The sequence below is a fragment of the Myotis myotis genome, unplaced genomic scaffold, assembly GCF_014108235.1.
Source record: "Myotis myotis isolate mMyoMyo1 unplaced genomic scaffold, mMyoMyo1.p scaffold_m19_p_36, whole genome shotgun sequence".
Classification (NCBI taxonomy): Eukaryota; Metazoa; Chordata; class Mammalia; order Chiroptera; family Vespertilionidae; genus Myotis; species Myotis myotis.
The window spans coordinates 403,597-422,529 of record NW_023416342.1 but is presented as its reverse complement, the minus strand read 5'-3'; the positions used below and the strand labels follow the sequence as shown (position 1 = coordinate 422,529).

The 18,933-nt window shown below is 50.7% G+C and overlaps 1 protein-coding gene across 1 annotated transcript; it reads left to right on the top strand.

The window, feature by feature from the left end:
- Positions 1-1,405: 1,405 nt before the first annotated feature.
- METTL14 (methyltransferase like 14) lies at positions 1,406-16,594 on the top strand. The gene is made up of 11 exons (XM_036303270.1): positions 1,406-1,619; positions 5,757-5,845; positions 6,459-6,546; positions 7,876-7,956; positions 8,248-8,335; positions 9,262-9,352; positions 10,462-10,603; positions 11,475-11,567; positions 12,309-12,425; positions 13,690-13,900; positions 15,530-16,594. The coding sequence occupies exons 1-11, from the start codon at positions 1,554-1,556 to the stop codon at positions 15,832-15,834; spliced, it is 1,371 nt and encodes a 456-aa protein (XP_036159163.1). The 5' UTR covers positions 1,406-1,553; the 3' UTR covers positions 15,835-16,594.
- The last annotated feature ends 2,339 nt before the right edge of the window (positions 16,595-18,933 follow it).

Genomic DNA, 18,933 nt, shown 5'->3' with positions numbered 1-18,933 from the left:
TTTATGAACTTGGCAGACTCCAGGGAGGGTCTATCACCATGACTACCATATAAAATGCTCAATAAAGCCCGGCTGGTGTGGCTCCGTGGTTGACTGTCGACCTATGAACCAGGAGGTCAGGGTTTAATTCCCGGTCAAGGGCGCATGCCTGGGTTGCAGGCTCGATCCCCAGTGGAGGGCATACAGGAGGCAGCCGGTCCACGATTCTCTCTCATCATTGATGTTTCTAGCTCTCCCTTCTTCTCTGAAATCAATAAAAATATATATTTTTAAAAATAAAGTGCTCAATAAATATCACTAAACATTTGAGCAAACAAATGCCTATCTATCCCCATCATTGGTAAATAGTTCAAATCAGTACTCAAATTACATGATGGGCAGGTAAAGTGATTTTTTAAAGAACACTTTAACTCCTACGTACAATTTAGTATTTTCCATTACAGTTGGGATTGTGCGTCTGGACAACTGTCGACAGTTTGGCTCAAACTCACAAAAATTCTTCACAGGTTTGAGCGTTGCCTACGGGAGGCAACATAATGTCTCAGTCCACTCCTGACACCGAGTTTGCAATAGGAGTGGACGAGAAGGGTAGCAGCCTTCCAGTGGAGAGGGGAGCACCCACCTCCCGCCCCCCAGACCCAGGTGTGCAGGGGCCGTTTCCACGCCGGGGGTTATTCCCACTAAGACAACTGCACACGCACAACAAGCGGCCCCCGGGCCTCTGGGCCGTGGTGCTGCCACCCGCCCGATCCCCTGAAGGGAAGAACCATCGGACTTCTCGGGGCTGCTCTGGCGCCGCCCGCTGCCGGGGCAACAGCAAGAAATGATGCGACTCCAAGGCAACCAAACGCGGCCACGGCGCATGCGCCAGGCGCGGTCACGGTTCCCATCCTCCAGGCTCTGAGTGGCAGGCACCGTGCACCACCCCCCTCCGCCACCACCCAGGTGCCTCCCAGCCACGGCCCCTCAGGAACGACGGCGCCCCCCGGAGGTGCCTCCCAGCCACGGCCACTCAGGATCGACGGCGCCCCCCGGAGGTGCCTCCCAGCCACGGCCACTCAGGAACGACGGCGCCGGGCTCCAACCTGCCGTCCAGCTCCAGGTGGTGCTTTCGGGAAGAAACTGATACCTGGCAACTTTTTAAAACGGAATTAACGGAAAGGGGAACGAAGAAAGCGGTGCACACCTGGGAAGCGGGGCTGACACACCAAAGGTGTCCGACGTCCCAGGAGAAGCGGCAGCGAGGAGCCGCCCACACGACTCCCGCGCCGGGGCTTCGGGGGGCGGGCACCGAGGCCCCGTCCACGCCACGGCGGCTCTCATTGGGCCCCTTCCTGTGGCGTCAAACTTCGGCGTCTGGAAGGAGGCGGGACTTCCTGGCTGGAGAGCCAATTCCGGCCGCGCCGGAAGTGCCCATTGAAGAAAGGATGAAAGGTGCCCGCCGCCTGGCGCTCCAGGCAGGTCTAGTGTTCCGCGAGTTTGGAAGGCAAGTTGGGCGGAGATTCCTCCGCTAACCGCCGAGTCCCGGGGTAGCGGGAAGCGAGAGCCCGGACATGGACAGCCGCCTGCAAGAGATCCGCGAGCGGCAGAAGCTACGGCGGCAGCTCCTCGCCCAGCAGGTCCGCGGCCAGGGAGGGGTCGCCGTGCGCGTGCGCGGCCGCCGCGGCCCATCGATCTCTGTCCGCCCCGCGGCCCCGACTCGTGGCCGAGCCTCCCCTCTGGTTCTCGGCCCCCGCGTTGCCCCGAGGCGTTCCCATTCCGGGTCGCGTGTCGCGGTGGCGGTGGCGATGCTACACTGGACGCCACGTCTGGTTGTCAGCGACCTCACGCGGTGCCCTCCCCTCCCCAAGCCCTGGTCTTGGAGTGCATCCCGCCCCCCGGAAGTTCCTTGTCCCCTACCTGCCTCTCCACCGTGCTCCTCTGTGTGTTGCCTTTCCTCGTGGTCAGCACCTGAGCCTTGAGATGTAGTTTCCTTGTGAAATGGGTGTACAGAATTTGGGGGGGTGGGGGGAAAAGTCATGTCTAAAGGCTGCGTCGCAGGTAGCCTGAGTGCGTTGTATGGTAAATCGGCGAGATGGATACGCGTCGCCTTCATGAGCCAATTAGGAGTCTTTATTCCCGCGGGCCCAGAGGGCGGTGTTTCCCAAATCTCTGAGCAAACACATAGAGGAAGTTCTCTGTATTTATACCTTTTTGAGCCCTTTGCAGATTTCACCAAGAGCTCTGTGTAGGCTATTGTTACAGACAGTTTGTAACCGGTACTTGGCATGAGAATATGGGAATTACTGTCGGAATCGGCATTGGCCTGTTACGTCAGACGGCTAGCTTGCAAGGTCAGACAGCTAAGTTTTCATCTTTTTCTGCTATTCAAACTCAAACAGTTACTTTACAGCATAAGGGACTGTCTAAACATAGCAGAGGTGACCTACAGAATAAGAGACTAAGAATAACAGAGTAGTTCAAACAACAGTTTTCCAAAGGAGGGGTTACTGTGCTTCAAGTGTACATTCTAGATTCTGCTATTGCAGCCCACCGTGCACTGTGCAGTGTCCTGGTGGCCACCCACAGCTAACATGTGAATTTGTATTCTATGTCACAGCACACCCCTGCTGTGAGTAGTGAGTATTATCTTCACTTACAGGAGGCTCTAGCGCAGCGGTTCTCAACCTGTGGGTCACGATGCCTTTGGCGGTCGAACGACCCTTTCACAGAGGTCGCCTAAGACCATCCTGCATATCAGATATTTACATGACGATTCATAACAGTAGCAACATTACAGTGATGAAGTAGCAACGAACATAATTTTATGGTTGGGTCACAACATGAGGAGCTGTATTTAAAGGGCCAGAAGGTTGAGAACCACTGCTCTAGCGGTGCAGTGATTGTGGCATAGGGGTCAGTCGCTTCTGGGCCAGGAAACGGAACCCAGTTTGTTTCTCTAAAGCGTGTCTCCGCTGCTTCGTGTGTGTAAGTTAACACTTGCTGATGAGTAGAGTAGGCGTGCAGAAATGCTCAAATCAGAGTTTGTGTTCTACATTTTACCGTTCAGATCAGACGGAGTGATGGCGAGGCTTTAATGAGGAATCTGAATGTGTTGTTTTTTTCAGTAGTAAATCTTAGTTTTAGTTGATGGAAATCTGAAACCTCTTATGATCGGATGAGAAGATTGATAGTATAGTATTACAAAGGTGGGCATTTGGGATCTGTCAGTCCCTGTCCCTGTGGCATTACGATCTTAGACAAATCAGGTCTCTTTTTCTAAGCCTTCTTTGTTCCGACTTTCTGTGTCAGGTTATCTTCAGTAGCTTCTTGTTGCGGTCAAGTAAAGTCCTTACACTTTAATTTGAATTCAAACTCTGCTTGACTCTAAATACATTATAGAACAGCAGTTCTCAACCTGTGGGTCACGACCCTTTCACAGGGGTCGCCTAAGACCATCGGAAAACACATATATAATTACGTATTGGTTTTGTTATTAATCGCTATGCTTTAATTATGTTCAATTTGTAACAATGAAAATACATCCTGCATATCAGATATTTACATGACAATTCATAACAGTAGCAACATTACAGTTATGAAGTAGCAACGAAAATAATGTTATGGTTGGGGGTCACCACAACATGAGGAACTGTATTGAAGGGCCACGGCGTTAGGAAGGTTGAGAACCACTGTTACAGAACAACTAGAGGTCCGGTGGGGTCCCTCAGCCCGGCCTGCACCCTCTTGCAGCCCGGACCCCTGGGGATGTCAGACTGCGGGTCTTGGCCCGATCCCCAGTGCCGACATTACCGAAGGGATATAGTAGTGCGTAAAACAACAGGCAGCCAGGCGCCGCATGCTCCCGCTCATCCTGGCCCTGCTGCGTCTTCCACTGCCGCTCAGTAGCTGCTGCCATGGAGGTGGGAGAGGCTCGTGCCCTGGCAGCTGCGCTCACCAGCTGTGAGCCTGGTGTTGGCACCTGTCAGTCAGCTGAGCAGAGGGAGCCCGCTGGCCACCAGGAGGCAGCTCCTGTGTTAAGCGTCTGCCCCCTGGTGGTCAGTGCATGTCATAGCACCCTGTTCAGTCGTTCACCTAGGCTCTTGTATATGTAGACTGTAATTCATTTAACTATGAATAATAGCTAGCCCCTACCCTCAAAGAACGTACAGAATGCAGGAAAACTTGATGGCTGCCATTTTAAGTCCCTTCCATGTGTCAGGCTCAGCTGAGCTCTTTACCTACATTGTCTTCGCTGGTACAGATACACATCCTACAGATGAGAACAAACGAAGCTCAAAGAATTTCAGTTAAGTGCTCAAACCCACAAAGCTGGTGAGTTTTCAGGCTGCAGTTTTAGATCCAAATGCTCCTGGTCTCCTAGTGGGAGGGGCCCCATCCCACCTAAGTGAGGATGTCCAGTGTAACCAATGACAGATTCCACTTTCGCCCTCACTTCGCCTTTCCTCACTTTTCTCTATAGGAACGAGACAGACAGAACATGTTTTTACTTAACCCAGTCACCCCACAATTTTTAAAAAAGGTTGGAGCATGAGAAGGCAATTACATGTGTAAGCAGAATTTTGATTTAAAGCATTTCTCTGCAGTATACTGGTTCCTAACGTAGGCCTTAGTGGGAAATCTTATTGGTTCCCTCACATTTATTGAGCTTGTGCTATGCGTCAGACATTATACTGCTGCTGGACATACAGATACAAACAGGACAGACAGTGTTCCTGCCAGGGAGGTTACCGTTCAGTGGGGAAGAAATAAACTGATAAAATAATTGAAATATACAAATAAAGTACTTAGACGTTGTGATAGAGGTTGTGAAACAGTATACCTTGGGAGCAAACAAAAGTAAAACAAAATAATTGAAAGTATGTTAAGTGCTGTGGTCTGGATGAGGGAAGGAGGTAGAAAAGAGAACCGTGGGAGGGGCTACTTACTCTACATGCAGCGTTCATGGGGCCCCTCCGAGGAAGCAGCTCGGACTCACTGGGTATGAGAAGGGGCGCGGCCATGAGAAGGGCAGAAAGCTTTCCCGCTTCCTCCGGGGGGAGTGGCTGTGTCTCCTGGGTCAGGAGATAGGGTCTGGGAGATTATGGAGCAGTTAAAACTCCAGGAACAGATACTGTGGAAAAGCATCATCCCTGGAGAGACATGGGTGGACGGAACAGTGGTGCCTAAGGTAAATGCTGAGGACTTGTGGCTGATGTGCTAGTACGCCTTCCCACTTCCTGGCTAAAGGGACTGTTTAGTACACATTTCCTCACGCCCCTCTTGTGCATGAAAACAGATGTTCCTCGTGGCCTGTGGGTTGCATTCTGCGCTCCGAGGTCCGGCTCCTGAAGACTTCTGTGAGCTGATGCCACACGACGTAGCCAGTCTTCGGGTTGTTTACGTGTGTTGTACTGCAAAGTTTTCCCAACTGCCAACCAGCCTTTGCATTACCGTTTTTAAGGAATTGGTGAAGTTCAGTATTGCGCCTGTAATCATTCTGGAAAGACGTGGCTTGAATAAAAGCCAGTACGCCGTATTAGACTGAGCGTGGGTGGATAAGGTATCGCATGTGAGTGGGTGGACGCGAAGCGTCGAGCACAGTGCCGACCACACTGGACGCTGGGTGTGAGCTTTCCTGGCCGTTGCAGCTATTACGGAATCATGTTTTACTTACTTTAAAGGAGAAGATTGGCAAAGTGAAGTGTCTTCATTTCAGATTTGACTAAAAGGATAAACTGCCTACTAATCTCTTTTCTGGTTTCTGTTTTTCTCAGTTGGGAGCCGAGAGTGCCGACAGCATTGGTGCCGTGTTAAACAGCAAAGAGGAGCAGAGAGAGATTGCTGAAACCAGGGAGACTTGCAGGTCCGGCAAGTGGTTTGTTTCTGTTGCTTTACTGACAGCTTAACCTTGTGAAGGGTTATTGTTTTAATAAAATGGTCCTCGGTATGAAGTGTGCTCTTGTGAAAGCACCAGAATAAAGATTTCAGAGCCATTGGTTTTTATTGTTCATGAATGAGAAACTATTTCTTTTCTGGCTGTAGTAACTTCTCATATGGTAGGACGTGGAATGTTACACTAAGGATTAGCTGATATGCCATAAGTAAATAATTATTTTTAAGTTCCTATAGAAGTAAATAGACTTTACCCTAAAAGTATTTCATAGTTCACAAAGCATTTTAGAATTTTTCAGTTTCTAGTTATCAATTTGAGCCTTAGTTTTGCTAGAGACAGATTAGAATGATACCTAATTTAGAAGTTCCTTCTTGCCTTATATCCCTGTAACAGCTTATTTCTCAGTTGGTTGCTTACCAATCAAGTTTTGTGACTTTTTAGGTGATTTATAAACTGGGTGAATAGATACTGTTTAATCAGGAAAAACGTGCTTCATTCTGTTTTTATTAAGTTATTCCCTGCTACTAGATGCATTTATACATCTGTGCATACCTGTGTGTGATGCGTCAGTTTTAATTTCCAGGGCTTCCTATGATACCTCTGCTCCAAATGCCAAACGGAAGTCTCAGGATGAAGGAGAGACAGATGAGGACAAAATGGAAGAATATAAGGCAAGTGGAGACTCGGGCAATTTAATGGTCGAGGAAAAATAAGTCCTTCCGATAATAGGTTCTTTTTTTTTTTTTTTTAATATATTTTACTGATTTTTTACAGAGAGGAAGGGAGGGGGATAGAGAGTTAGAAACATCGATGAGAGAGAAACATCGATCAGCTGCCTCCTGCACACTCCCCACTTGGGATGTGCCCCCAACCCAGGTACATGCCCCTGACCGGAATAGAACCTGGGACCCTTCAGTCCGCAGGCCGACGCTCTATCCACTGAGCCAAAACGGCTAGGGCCCGATAATAGGTTCTAATTGAGGAAAACAAACTTGACCGAAAGCTGAATATTAAAGTGTCTGAATCATTGTCATAAGTATAATACATGTGTAAGCATGTGCATAATCAGTTAAATGAAGACTTTGTATCACTTTCCTCATTTTAACACAAGAGTGTATGGATTAAGCTGGGTGATGCGCAGAAAGCACTGAGCAAGCAGCCTGCTGAGCACTGGGCAGTGCTGTTCTTCAGTAACAGTAGGCGGTAAGGAAGTGTATCAGAAACTGGGTATTCGGGTCAGATTTCTAAAGGCTTCATACTTTCTTTTGTGATTTGTGTTCATCGGTGTTAACAATATATGGCAATAGAATTAAAATATTTTGAAAATCCATGAGCTAGCCAGCAGTAGAGCCATTTCTGAAAGAGGCCCAAAGGAAAAAATCCACCTTGTAAATTTGTAATTGTAGTGTTTAGTTGGAAAGGAAGTATAATGAGAAACCGATCTCCATTTCTTAAAATTAATTGTCCAACAGTACTTAATAGAGAAGAGCATGCATTGTTTCAGCAGTCGCTACGTAGTTCAGTGATGCAAGTACTAATCTTATCAATTCTGTCTTAGTTTTGATATATGCTAGTATGTAGTTTAAATATTTGTGACTGTTTCAGGTCAAACCATATGCAGTTCCCAATATTTGGACAGTTTTGACCTGTAAAGGTAGCTTCATGTGGTTCAATTTAATAGAAATAAAATTGGCCCATTGGTGGTTATCTCTTTTGATTTAAGCTAAATTCTAATATTTATAGTATTATATTTGAGATTAAATAATTCTAGACAACTTGGTCAACAAAACAGTAGTAATAGACTTTTATTGATGAAAATTTGTATTTTATTATGAAAAGAATAAACTAGTTATACCTAATGATTTTAATGTTCCACTGTAACGATAATGTGAGAAATTTATTATCAGGGAAATAGAACGTGTTGTCTAGTCTTAGTCAAGATACAGTAACACGTGGACCGTCCCTTCTCTGCCTCAATGTCCGCTCCCCTCCGTTCCCAGGACGAGCCTGAGATGCAGCAGGAGGAGGAGAACCTGCCGTATGAGGAGGAGATTTACAAAGACTCCAGCACGTTCCTCAAGGTAAGTCAGTGATGTCGGACCTACGACCCTTCACGTCTCAGCTCTGTGCTGCAAGGATTTTAAATACCTATTTGTTTTCGCGGGTTTTTTTTTTAGATATTAAGGAATCATTGTTATAAAACAAAGGCCACTTAAAATTATTCTGTAGCTACTGAGGAAAAACACTATCATTTTAGTTGTGGTGTTTTAATGTCAATCAATTTACATTTTATATGGCGTCATAATAAAAAACAAAGTACAGAATTAGGATATCAGAGTACATGCTGTTAATTTAATTTTGATTTTTCTTAGGGAACACAGAGTTTAAATCCCCATAATGACTACTGCCAGCATTTTGTAGACACTGGACATAGACCTCAGAATTTCATCAGGGATGTAGGTATGTCAGAGTTGTTGGACTGTGTAATTTATTTAACTTGTGGATTATTTCTGATTAGGGACTAATTCTAACTGGATTTGTCCTGGGATTTGTTTACAAGGCGTAGCCCATTAATTTAAGATGAGCAGCATTTCATCTCTACTATTTTGTCTCTTCCTTTACCAAATTATAAAGAATGAAAGAATACTCATTTTTACTAGATTCTTTAGGAGATATTTTTTCTCCAAAAGAGGGGGGAAACATGAGAGAAAGGCACTTGTTGCTCCCTTTCTCAAGAAGAGAATGATTAAACTTGATGTTACCAGCAGATTATTTAACTTAATAAGTAGGAGACATTAAATGGTTGGTGACTTGAACTTGGCTTTGGACATCTGGGTGTTAATCTGCCTACTAGAGGCCCGATGCACGAAAATTCATGCAAGAGTAGGCCTTCCTTCCCCGGCTGCCTGCACCAGCTTCCCTCCAGCACCCAGGACCGGGGCTGCTTCCCTTCTCTGGCCCCCAGCAGGCACCCGGGATCCCGGCTGCTTCCTTCTGGCCACCCACAGGCACCCAGGACCCGGGCTGCTTCCCTTCTCTGGCTGCCAGGCACCCGGGATCCCGGCTGCTTCCTTCTGGCCACCCACAGGCACCCAGGACCCGGGCTGGCTTCCCTTCTCTGGTCCCCAGCAGGCACCCGGGATCCCGGCTGCTTCTTTCTGGCCACCCACAGGCACCCAGGACCCGGGCTGGCTTCCCTTGGGCCCGGTCTTTGTCCGGAAGGACGGCTGAAAGGTCTCCCGGTCTAATTAGCATATTACCCTTTTATTATTATAGATGGAGGGAGGATCCTTAGATGTGAAATGTGTGCTGTTTCCCTGGGAGGGCTCAGCACCTCTGCTCTCTGCATTGGCTTCGAGTGTGTGACATGTGCTTGCTGCCCTCAGGTCTGGCGGACAGGTTTGAAGAGTACCCCAAGCTGCGGGAGCTCATCCGCCTGAAGGACGAGCTGATAGCGAAGTCGAACACGCCGCCCATGTAAGCGGGTTCCCGCCCTTCTTGTCCTGCTCAGCTTCCGAGGCCAGCCTTTCTGGTACCTTCCTGTTCAGAATCACTCAGCACCACATGAGCTGACATCATTACTATTCCTTCTTTATGGTCAAATAGATTCGTTTGCTGCTCAGTGCTGAGTGCACAGTAGGTTCTCATTTAATTTGTTTTCAGTTTTTCAGATAATTTGCTTAATTTTTTTTTTTTTTTTTTTTAGAAAATCATTCACATTCTTGAGTTTACTTAAAATGTTTTAAAATAGCTTTTCTTCTCAAAAAGTTATTTATTGATGGGAAAAATTTAGATGGGGAAAAGAAAGAAAATTAATAGCATCCAGGGCTACTATGGACATTTTTGGGATATGGTAATTCATTTTAACCTTTGCTAAACAGAATAATGCTTTCCTTAAAAATGTGTATAAGACCTTTGAAATTGGAGACTGTTTATTTCACACTTAGTTTACTTTAACATTTTGTACATTTATTAGTTTGCTGACATGAGTCTATTAATAAGAACAGCCACAAAAAGAAGTCTGAGTATTGGGGAAAATGCTAGCAGACTTTAGTATTCATCCCATTTAAAAAGACTTTTACATTTAAAGTATTTTATATTTAAATATTTTATATGCAAAATACTTTCATACTCTATGGAAATAACTTTTCAGTGAAGGCTAGTGATAAATTATACTAAGTGGCCAGAAAAGACTATTAATATTTTAAAAAGAAAATTTAGAAACGTTTTTAGAGGGAGCAATTTAAAATTTACAGAGATATTTTTTCCAGACTAACTAAACAATTAGAGAAAAGCAGTGCGACCTTCCCTAGGATACTGAGGTGGTGATGGAAAGGGGTTGAGTCTTACAGCTGAGCGTGGATTTTCAGTGTGAAACAAGGGGGCTGCGTGGGAACGGACTGCTTTGTGGTGCGCTTACGTGCATGTCCTGGGGAGGGCGCTGCACACGGTGCGCACTGGCCAGAGGCGAGGCCCGCAGTGGCTCCCTCGCCACGGCTGTGGGAATGGCGTCTAGTAAACAGGAAACCTCTCACCACCGCCTGCCAGTGCTCGGAGCCTCTCCTCACTGTGCTTTCCTCACGTAGGTACTTACAGGCGGACATCGAAGCCTTTGACATCAGAGAGCTCACCCCCAAGTTCGATGTGATTCTTCTGGAACCCCCTCTGGAAGAGTATTACAGAGAGACCGGCATCACTGCCAACGAGAAGTGCTGGACTTGGGACGATGTACGGTGAAACGCCGCCTGTGGGGAGCGCTTTGTTCCAGATGCATAAAGGCCGTGAATGGCACTCCTCTTTGCGTGGGGCACACATGTAGACGTGTAGATGCTGTGGCCGCAGGCCTGAGGGGCATTGACAAGTGTGCCAACCTTTCGAGGCAGCAGTTGCGCGGGCGGTGAGAGCTGGTCTGCAGAAGACCCAGCCTCGGTCCTCGGGGGTGAGGCTGGGAGGGTGCAAAATGGTCCGAACGACCGGGAGCTCGTTCTGCATTGGCATGTGGTTAGATGTAAACTCAGAGAATACATACATATGTCACATATAGTGTCTACTCTTAAAGGAGCTGACGGTGTAATGGATAAAAAAGCATGAGTAATTTCAGAATAAAATAATTGTGGTAGTTATATTTTCCTAAATAAAATTAAGCAAACTGATAACTTCCATTAGTTACAAAGGTTATGTGTTTGTTATCAGTAACAAAAACAACAGGTGTTTCCTAAGTGCCACTCTGCACGAGGCAGTGCTGTGCTGGAGAGTCAGATAATAAGACTCGGTACTGAGATGGCATATTTCATTTTAATTTTGCCCCCAACTTGGAGGTAACTTAACCTGTTTTCGTCTCAGTTTTCCTGTAAATGTTAAAGGTTTGTTTAACTATGGCTTCCGGTGGCCTCTCCACACGTGTCGGTGCCGTTGTACGTGTGCACGTGTGGTTTCTACAGGAGGAAACGGCCGGAGAACGAGAAGGCTGCGGGTGGACGTTCCTGTTATGCCCCCAATTAAAACGAGAGCCTCTAGGGAAAGTCCTGACACGCCCGTGATTGCTCTGGGACGAATGGGAAACAGTTCTTTCAGGCCCCGTTGTTTCGGTTTCTTTCAGATCATGAAGTTAGAGATCGATGAGATTGCGGCCCCTCGGTCGTTTATTTTCCTCTGGTGCGGCTCCGGGGAAGGGCTGGACCTTGGGAGAGTGGTAAGCTGGCGTTTTGTAAAGTGGGTCTTTAAATTCACAAGAGAAAATGCAATAGGATGCATTGCCTGAGACCTTTCAAGATGGATGTTTTGTCTTTTGTTTCTTGAATGGCAATAACATATTAAGAAAACATAATCAGGAAAGAATGTATGGAAGGCAGTACCCACCCTTAGTTGGCTACAGTGGTCACCAACCGGTGGTCCCCGGACCACGGATGGTCCGTGAGGTCCGAAAGGGTGGCGACCGCTGGACGAGGACCAGGGGTGCATCAAAATGGGGTTTATAACGACTGAAGGAAGAAAGTGGTTTCGAGATTTAAAACTCTAGCTCACATCTCAAAAACAAGCTGCCTGGTGTCACTTGCTGCTCTAGCTAAAAGTGCTTTTCTGAATTCCGTTAATTCCTCAATTCCATACGGAAGTCAGATGGAATGGGGAAGTATCCCTGCGCCTGGGATGTAGTTTGAATGAACGAACGAGAATGACGGGAGGTTCTCGCACCTCGGCTTATAAGTACCTTGTATTTAATTGTTTAGGACTTTCTTCTGTTTGATTGGGGTATCCTGTCGAATGGCTGTATAATAGAGACCAGGACTCTTTCCCACATCTGCAGTAAAGCAGTGCCTGTGACACCTGGGGATTGGGTATTTCAAGCCTTTAGGAAGTTTTCAGTGCTGGCTGGTTATTTTTAAGTGTTGTTTATTGCTTTTAGCTAAGGACTTTTTTAAATTTCAATTTCTAGTGTTTACGCAAGTGGGGCTACAGAAGATGTGAAGATATTTGTTGGATTAAAACCAATAAAAACAACCCTGGGAAGACTAAGACTTTAGATCCAAAGGCTGTCTTCCAGAGAACAAAGGTATTGCCTCCTCGATCTAGTCATCTTTATCTTTACGTTCTCGATCATTTTTTTTAAAATTTTCATTATTTTCCAAATGACTGCATATTGTTTAATTAATTTTGGTGGAAAGGTCCTTTTCTCAGACTTGTGCAAATGGCACTGAGCATTTATAGGAAGACACCAAGTTAGTGTTTGCAACATAGCTCTTTACAATATCGTATTAATTCAGGTGTAGAAATGGTGGCTCGAGATTTACATTTGTTGCGCAGTGGTCACAAGTGCGGCTGCTCGAGTATTAGTGACTGCAGCCTCCATGGTGTTTGTCCCTTCCTGTGACAGTCTGACTTTACAGCTGGAAGTGTGTGCTCCCAGCCCCGCCCCCCTAGTTCGTCAGTCCCCCACCCTGTCCCTCTGGCGACCTCCAGGTGGTTCTGTGTCTGCATCTGTTTTGTTTTGGTTATTTTGGTCTTTAGGTTCCACATATAAGTAATACCGTGGCATTTATCTTTCTCTGAGTCATTTCACTTAGTTTCATACCTTCCGGGCCCATCCATGCTGCTGCAAATGGCAAGCTTCCTTCTCTTCTCTGGCTGCAGCATCCAGTGCGTGTTCCGTGCAGCATCTTTAGTCACCTTGCCCTCCAGCAGTTCCCTCAGCGGAGCCGTTGCTGGGAGGGTGTTTCTTCTTTAATCGTTTCCTTGGACTGGAACATTCTTTTGAAGGGAACCCAAGCCACCCGTCCATGTTGGTTCGTGGAATCAAGTAGGAGGCTAAGTCTGTTCCATCCACACCCCTGCCATCAGGTGAAATAGCGAGGGTCTAAAACAGACAACAGGGAAAAGGGTTTGATTTGCACATTTCCTGTGTCAAGTATTTGGAGTCTATCCAGGCTTAAAGCCTCTTCTCCATATTAAAAGGCTTATATCTTGTGTATAGTTTGATCTTGGATCATAGTAAGCCCAGTATAACATCATCGTGTAGTTCAAAGGTCAAGTTTCATGTTTCCATACCTGTTGAAACAGGTTATGGTTAAGTTTTAGAGGGAAAAGACTCCATGGTCGTTGACTCTGATCTAGAATGTGGTGGCTCCAAGTCTAGTCCTCTTGTCTCGCCTCCCTGGCCATCTCCCCACACCCGGGAGCCCAGGTCTTCTTGCTGTGTCCCCCAGAGCACCATGTCCTAATGGTCCAGAGGACGGAGGATTGGTTAGGACATGGGCCGGGGGTGTCGGAGGCTGAGCAGCGTGACGGGGAGGAAGTGATGGTCTCTCCTTGCTGCCCAGGAGCACTGCCTCATGGGGATCAAAGGGACCGTGAAGCGCAGCACAGACGGGGACTTCATTCACGCCAACGTCGACATCGACCTGATCATCACGGAGGAGCCTGAGATCGGGAACATAGAGAAGCCCGTGGAGATTTTCCACATCATCGAGCACTTCTGTCTGGGCCGACGGCGCCTTCACCTGTTTGGAAGAGATAGTACGATTCGGCCAGGTAGGACCTCAGGATGAGAAGAGAGAACTCGGCCACCTGGGGTGTAGGTGTCCGGAGCTTCTGCCGGGCTGGGTGCAGTGAGGCCCGCCAGGCTCACCCAGGTCCCCCTGCTGCAGCCGGTCCACTCCCCTCCGCGGCCACTCTGGTTCCTCACGTCCTTACATCATTGAATTGTAGATTCCTGCGCTCCCTTCTCCCGCACGCAGGGCCTTTGGTGACTGCGGAACGAGGACGCACGAATGCTGGGTAGTCCTGCCGAAAACATCATGCATTTGTGCGACCCGGGTCGGGCTTTAGTAGAGGCTGAAACGCCTGGCTTGTTCCTTACGTGTGTGGTGGTGGCCTCTTTTCAAAACCGTACTAATCACTACAGTGTGCATTCGCTATTTTAAAAAGACTAGAAAACAATTCGCCTCTTAGGGAAACTCGGGCTCAGCTGCAGATGAGACCAGGCCTCCTGCCTGGAAAGGGCACAGTTTCCCTGCTTTCCTTCTCCTCAAATCTGTATGCACTTTGATACGAATGATGTTTTTACACAGTGAACAAGGGAGTGTGCGGAATGGCTGCTACCTCGTGGACTGTGACCTGGTCACATGCCTTGCGTTCTGGCGTTTTGTGGTGGATCCAATGCCTGAGAATGAGCGTGAGGGCGATGGGCAGGGTCTGTGAGCCTAATTCGTGGAGCTCCCCTGCCCTGCGCTGAAGGATCCGGGCCCACAGCACTCAGAGCAGATTCCCGGTCTCTTCCCAGACATGTCAGCTATGAGACCACCCCTGGGAAGCCAGCCCCGAGGCGCGACGCCCGCAGGGCACTCAGTCCTTGTAGCCTCGCTCAGGCGCTTCCCCGTGAGGGTGTCGAGGGTGTCGGAGGCTGAGAGCGCAGCCGCCCAGCAGGGGGCGGGCCGGAGCCTGGACCTGGGGGACTGCGTGGGGGTCTGAGAGAAGTGTCATCCATAGGAAGGTTCCCTTGACCTGCGCATGGAGGGGGCTGTCAGGGCTGACGGATGGAAAGAAAGCAGGCACCGAGGCGGGGACAGCCCCTGTCCGGTCACTTTCTCTAGTGAAGTTGCGTGGACGGGGACTGAGAGTGAGGTCAGGCCTCCTTAGAAAAGACCTTAGAGGCCGCACTTGGACTGTCCAACGCAGAGGAGCCCCTGGCTGAGCTTTGCTGGAGGCTCGGGCTTTCAGAGGGAGGGGTTGGGACTCAGGATCCAGGCTGCCTGTCTGAAGGGAGGGGCAGGTGGTGGGGTGTGGGGTGAGGAGCAGAGGGGGGCCGGCTGAAGCTGGGGGCAGGGTGGGGAACGTGGGGCACCTCTGGGGCCGCTGGGCTGGTGCGAAAGGAAGGGGGTGGGGGCTGCAGGGCCCTCCTGGGAAGGAGGCACAGTCCTGGTGGGAAGGAGCGGGAGGTGCTTTCTTCCTGAAGGGGCAGCAGCAAGGAGCTGGGCTCTCGGCACCAGCACCATCTAGGGAGACACAGGCAGGGCCGGGTCTCAGGTCTCCGCCTCCTTGGAAGGGCGATGTGGGGTGCGGGGTGCACTGGGCTGGGAAGAAGGTGAGGGAGACCGCGGGGCAGGGCGGGGCGGGGCGGGGCGGGGCGGGCGAGCTGAGAGTCGTCCTCCCTCCCCGCAGGATGGCTCACGGTGGGACCCACACTGACCAACAGCAACTACAATGCGGAGACCTACGCGTCCTACTTCAGCGCCCCCAACTCCTACCTGACGGGCTGCACCGAAGAGATCGAGAGGCTGCGCCCCAAGTCGCCCCCACCCAAGTCCAAGGCTGACCGGGGCGGGGGCGCTCCCCGGGGTGGGGGGCGAGGAGGAACCGCTGCGGGCCGCGGACGCGAGCGGAACCGGTCCAACTTCCGCGGGGAGCGTGGTGGCTTCCGGGGGGGTCGCGGAGGTGCACACCGGGGCGGCTTTCCACCCCGGTAACCAGGCCGGTCCCTCCAGCCCCGGCCTCCCCCGCTGTGGCCGGGACCTCCGTGGGCACTGCACATGTAGTTCTGCAGTTGCCGTCTCCCCGCCATGTCCACACCTGGACCCCACGATGAGCAGCACAGCACCTTCCCATCCCAGGCACAGGCCTGGGGCACCGGCCTCTGTGTGTGGAAATGGAAACGGGGGTGGGTTGGGGGGGACGGAGGCCCACGGGCACCGTCTGCAGCCTGCGCAGCAGCAGTGGCCGGGTGAGCTTCTTGGTGACACAATAGACACTTTTCTTTTAAAAAACCTTGGACTCAGATATAATTAAACTGCAGAGGAAATGGAAAGACTGAACAAAATCACCTCCCAAACCGAAATCTCCCAGCGGAGGGGACCTGCAGGCAGACTCAGCCCGCAGCCCTCGTGGGGAGCTCAGCCGCCGCCGCCGCCGCAGGACTCAGCTCCCAGGCGCAGACAGGCCCGCTGGCGCGGAGGACGGGTCCAAGGGAAGGAGGCAGGGAGACCCTGACCCCGGCGCCTGCCTGGGGAGAGCCCCCCTGCGGAGCACGGGGTGCCTGGCACACTTCTCGTGGGGAAGCAGTGGGACCGCTGACCGGGACAGGAAGGAGCGCTGCCCTGGCCCCTCAGGTTCCCAGGGCCTGGCTCTGCTGTAAATGAACTTCACGAATGAAATACTGTTGTCCTTGATAAATATCTTCTATTTTGTGCAGGATTTTTCTAATAAAAGCTGAAACTCCGAGACCCGGGAGTCTGTTTTCTGTTATGGAATCGCCTTTGTTCCGCATGGAGCCTGACCTCTCTGGGCCTGGGGCCCTGACAGCAGCTCCTTCCACTAACCCTCGGTTTGACGAGACGAGCCGAGTCAGGAAGAGAGTTGAGACCTGCAAGGCCGATGAGGTTGGCTGGCCCGCCCTGCCTGTCCTGGTAGTGCAGGTAGTTTAATGCCTTTCTTTTTAAAAAAATAAAATATCCTAATGATAGACAAACATGGTAATTGACCGTACCTTCTCTACGCCTCCCATTGGCTAATCAGCATGATATGCAAATTCACTGCCAACAAAGATGGCGGCAAATTTGTATACTGCAGGCAGGGCAGGCCTGCGCGAGCCGCCATCCGGGCCCCCGTGTGCCGCCTAAGCCCCGCGGCCAGCTGGGCCCCCCATGTATGGCCCTGGGCAGCGGGACCCCCGTGTGCGGCCCTGGGCGGTAGGGCTTGGCGGCGAGATTGGCCCGAGGAAGCCCTATTCTTGCAGGAATATTCCTGCAATGGGCTTCTAATATATATATATATTTTTTTTTTTTTTTAAATTTTTTTTCTTCATTGATTTCAGAGAGGAAGGGAGAAAGAGAGAAACATCCGTGATGAGAATCTGATCAGGTACCTCCTGCACGCCCCCTACTGGGGATTGAGCCCGCAACCTGGGCGTGTGCCCTGACTGGTAATTGAACCGTGACCTCCTGGTTCACAGGTCGATGGTCGAACACTTAGCCAGCCGGCCGGGCTGACTGGTGCCTTTCTTGGTGAAGACCTGGGGTGTCACAGCTGGTTGGGGCTTTGCTGGAATAACGGTGTGTTGTCAGCCTTTACAAATCATCGGGAGCCAGGACTGTCCACGTTCACCCGGGTGCGATGAACATGGAGGGATGCGCAGTGGCCCAGGTGGGTCCTGAGAAGCACCGGCTAGGAAGCGCCCGTCCCATAGACGGACTGGTGCGTGGCCGCGCCCTGGGCCCAGCCACGGGGCGGCTACTGGGCTGCCCGGGCCTGGTCGCCCGGGAGGTGTGTGTCAGTGTCCCTGCCGGAGTTAGGAAACCTCCTTGTAGGTTGGAAGTTAGAGGGAGCCCGCCCACCGTGGAGCAAATAAGAGGAGGGGCTAGGGCGTGCAGGGCCTCGATGACCCCGTGTGGCCTGCGTGGCCTTTTTACAAGAGGAAGGAATGGACTCGCTGGGTCCCCTTCCTGCCCGTTGAGGCTGCAGCATCACGTCTACAGTGAAATCTGCTCACTGAGGACGGTTCCCGTGAACACTAACCCTTTCCTCTGGCCTCGTCCGCTTTTCATCAGCTTTGCTTTTACCTGCCCCGTCGCAAAGTGGTCCAGGAATCGCCAGGAGCGCTCCTTCGCTTCCCTGACCGGTTCCTTGTTGGGGCAGAAGCTGGCAGATCGCAGAGTCTGACTAGAGAGGTGCGAACATGAAGTCGGATTCTGAAAAGAGCCTACATTTTCCCTAAGTTCTAAAAGTTCTAAGTCGAGCATCGCTGACATACATGTCACAGGCCTCGCTCGGCCCGATGCTGATGTTTACCCTCAGTGGCTGTGTCTCTCCCTGTGCCCGTCTCCCCGGACGGAGGGCTCAGGAGGCCACAGGCACTCGGCTCCTGACCTCCCCTCGCTGTGCAGCACGGGAAGGAGGGATGACCTGGTGGCACCGGCTGGAACAAGTGGGGGAGAGGATACCAGACCCAAACTCTGCTGAAACAGCCCTGTGGAGACAGCGGGGGTGCAGGGTGGTCCCCGGGCGCACCCAGGGAGAGGCGTCAGGACGGGGACCGCGTGGAGACAGCGGGGGTGCAGGGTGGTCCCCGGGCGCACCCAGGGAGAGGCGTCAGGACGGGGACCGCGTGGAGGCAGCGTGGCAGCCGGACTGTCCACAGCGAACGGACCGGCACTGGCAGCAGCGCGCTGCTCAGATGTGAGTAGAAGAGCCTCCTGTGCCGTGAGCACGCGTGGGAAGGGACACCCCGCCTCGCAGAGGTGCGTGTGGGCGGGGCTGGGTGAGCGCGTGACGGAGCGCTTCCTGCCATCGCAGTTGCTGAACGCCGGCTGCTCCTGATTAGCGCCAGCAGCTCACTCTCGCCCCCAGTGCTCTCCTCCTGATTTAGTAAATGTGTCTTTGAAGTGTACAGTTCCAGATTTTGCTGATCTGTTTCAGTCGTATTGACTCGACGAAACGATGGCCCGTTGGGACTCTCTAATTGGTGCTCTGTGATCTGAGTTTCCCGTTTCTGTGGGCGGTCACGGCAGACCTGGGCCACAGCAGCCGCCCTCAGAGCAGCCCGGAGGCCGGGCCCCCGAGGGCCTGCAGTG

What these genes read in the sequence shown, in the direction of transcription:
- METTL14 (XM_036303270.1), top strand. Translation starts at nt 1,554, where the DNA reads ATGGACAGCCGCCTGCAAGAGATCCGCGAGCGGCAGAAGCTACGGCGG. An exon ending in ACAAAATGGAAGAATATAAG is followed by an intron (nt 6,547 to 7,875) that starts GCAAGTGGAGAC and finishes CTCCGTTCCCAG; the next exon opens with GACGAGCCTGAGATGCAGCA. An exon ending in AGTGCTGGACTTGGGACGAT is followed by an intron (nt 10,604 to 11,474) that starts GTACGGTGAAAC and finishes GGTTTCTTTCAG; the next exon opens with ATCATGAAGTTAGAGATCGA.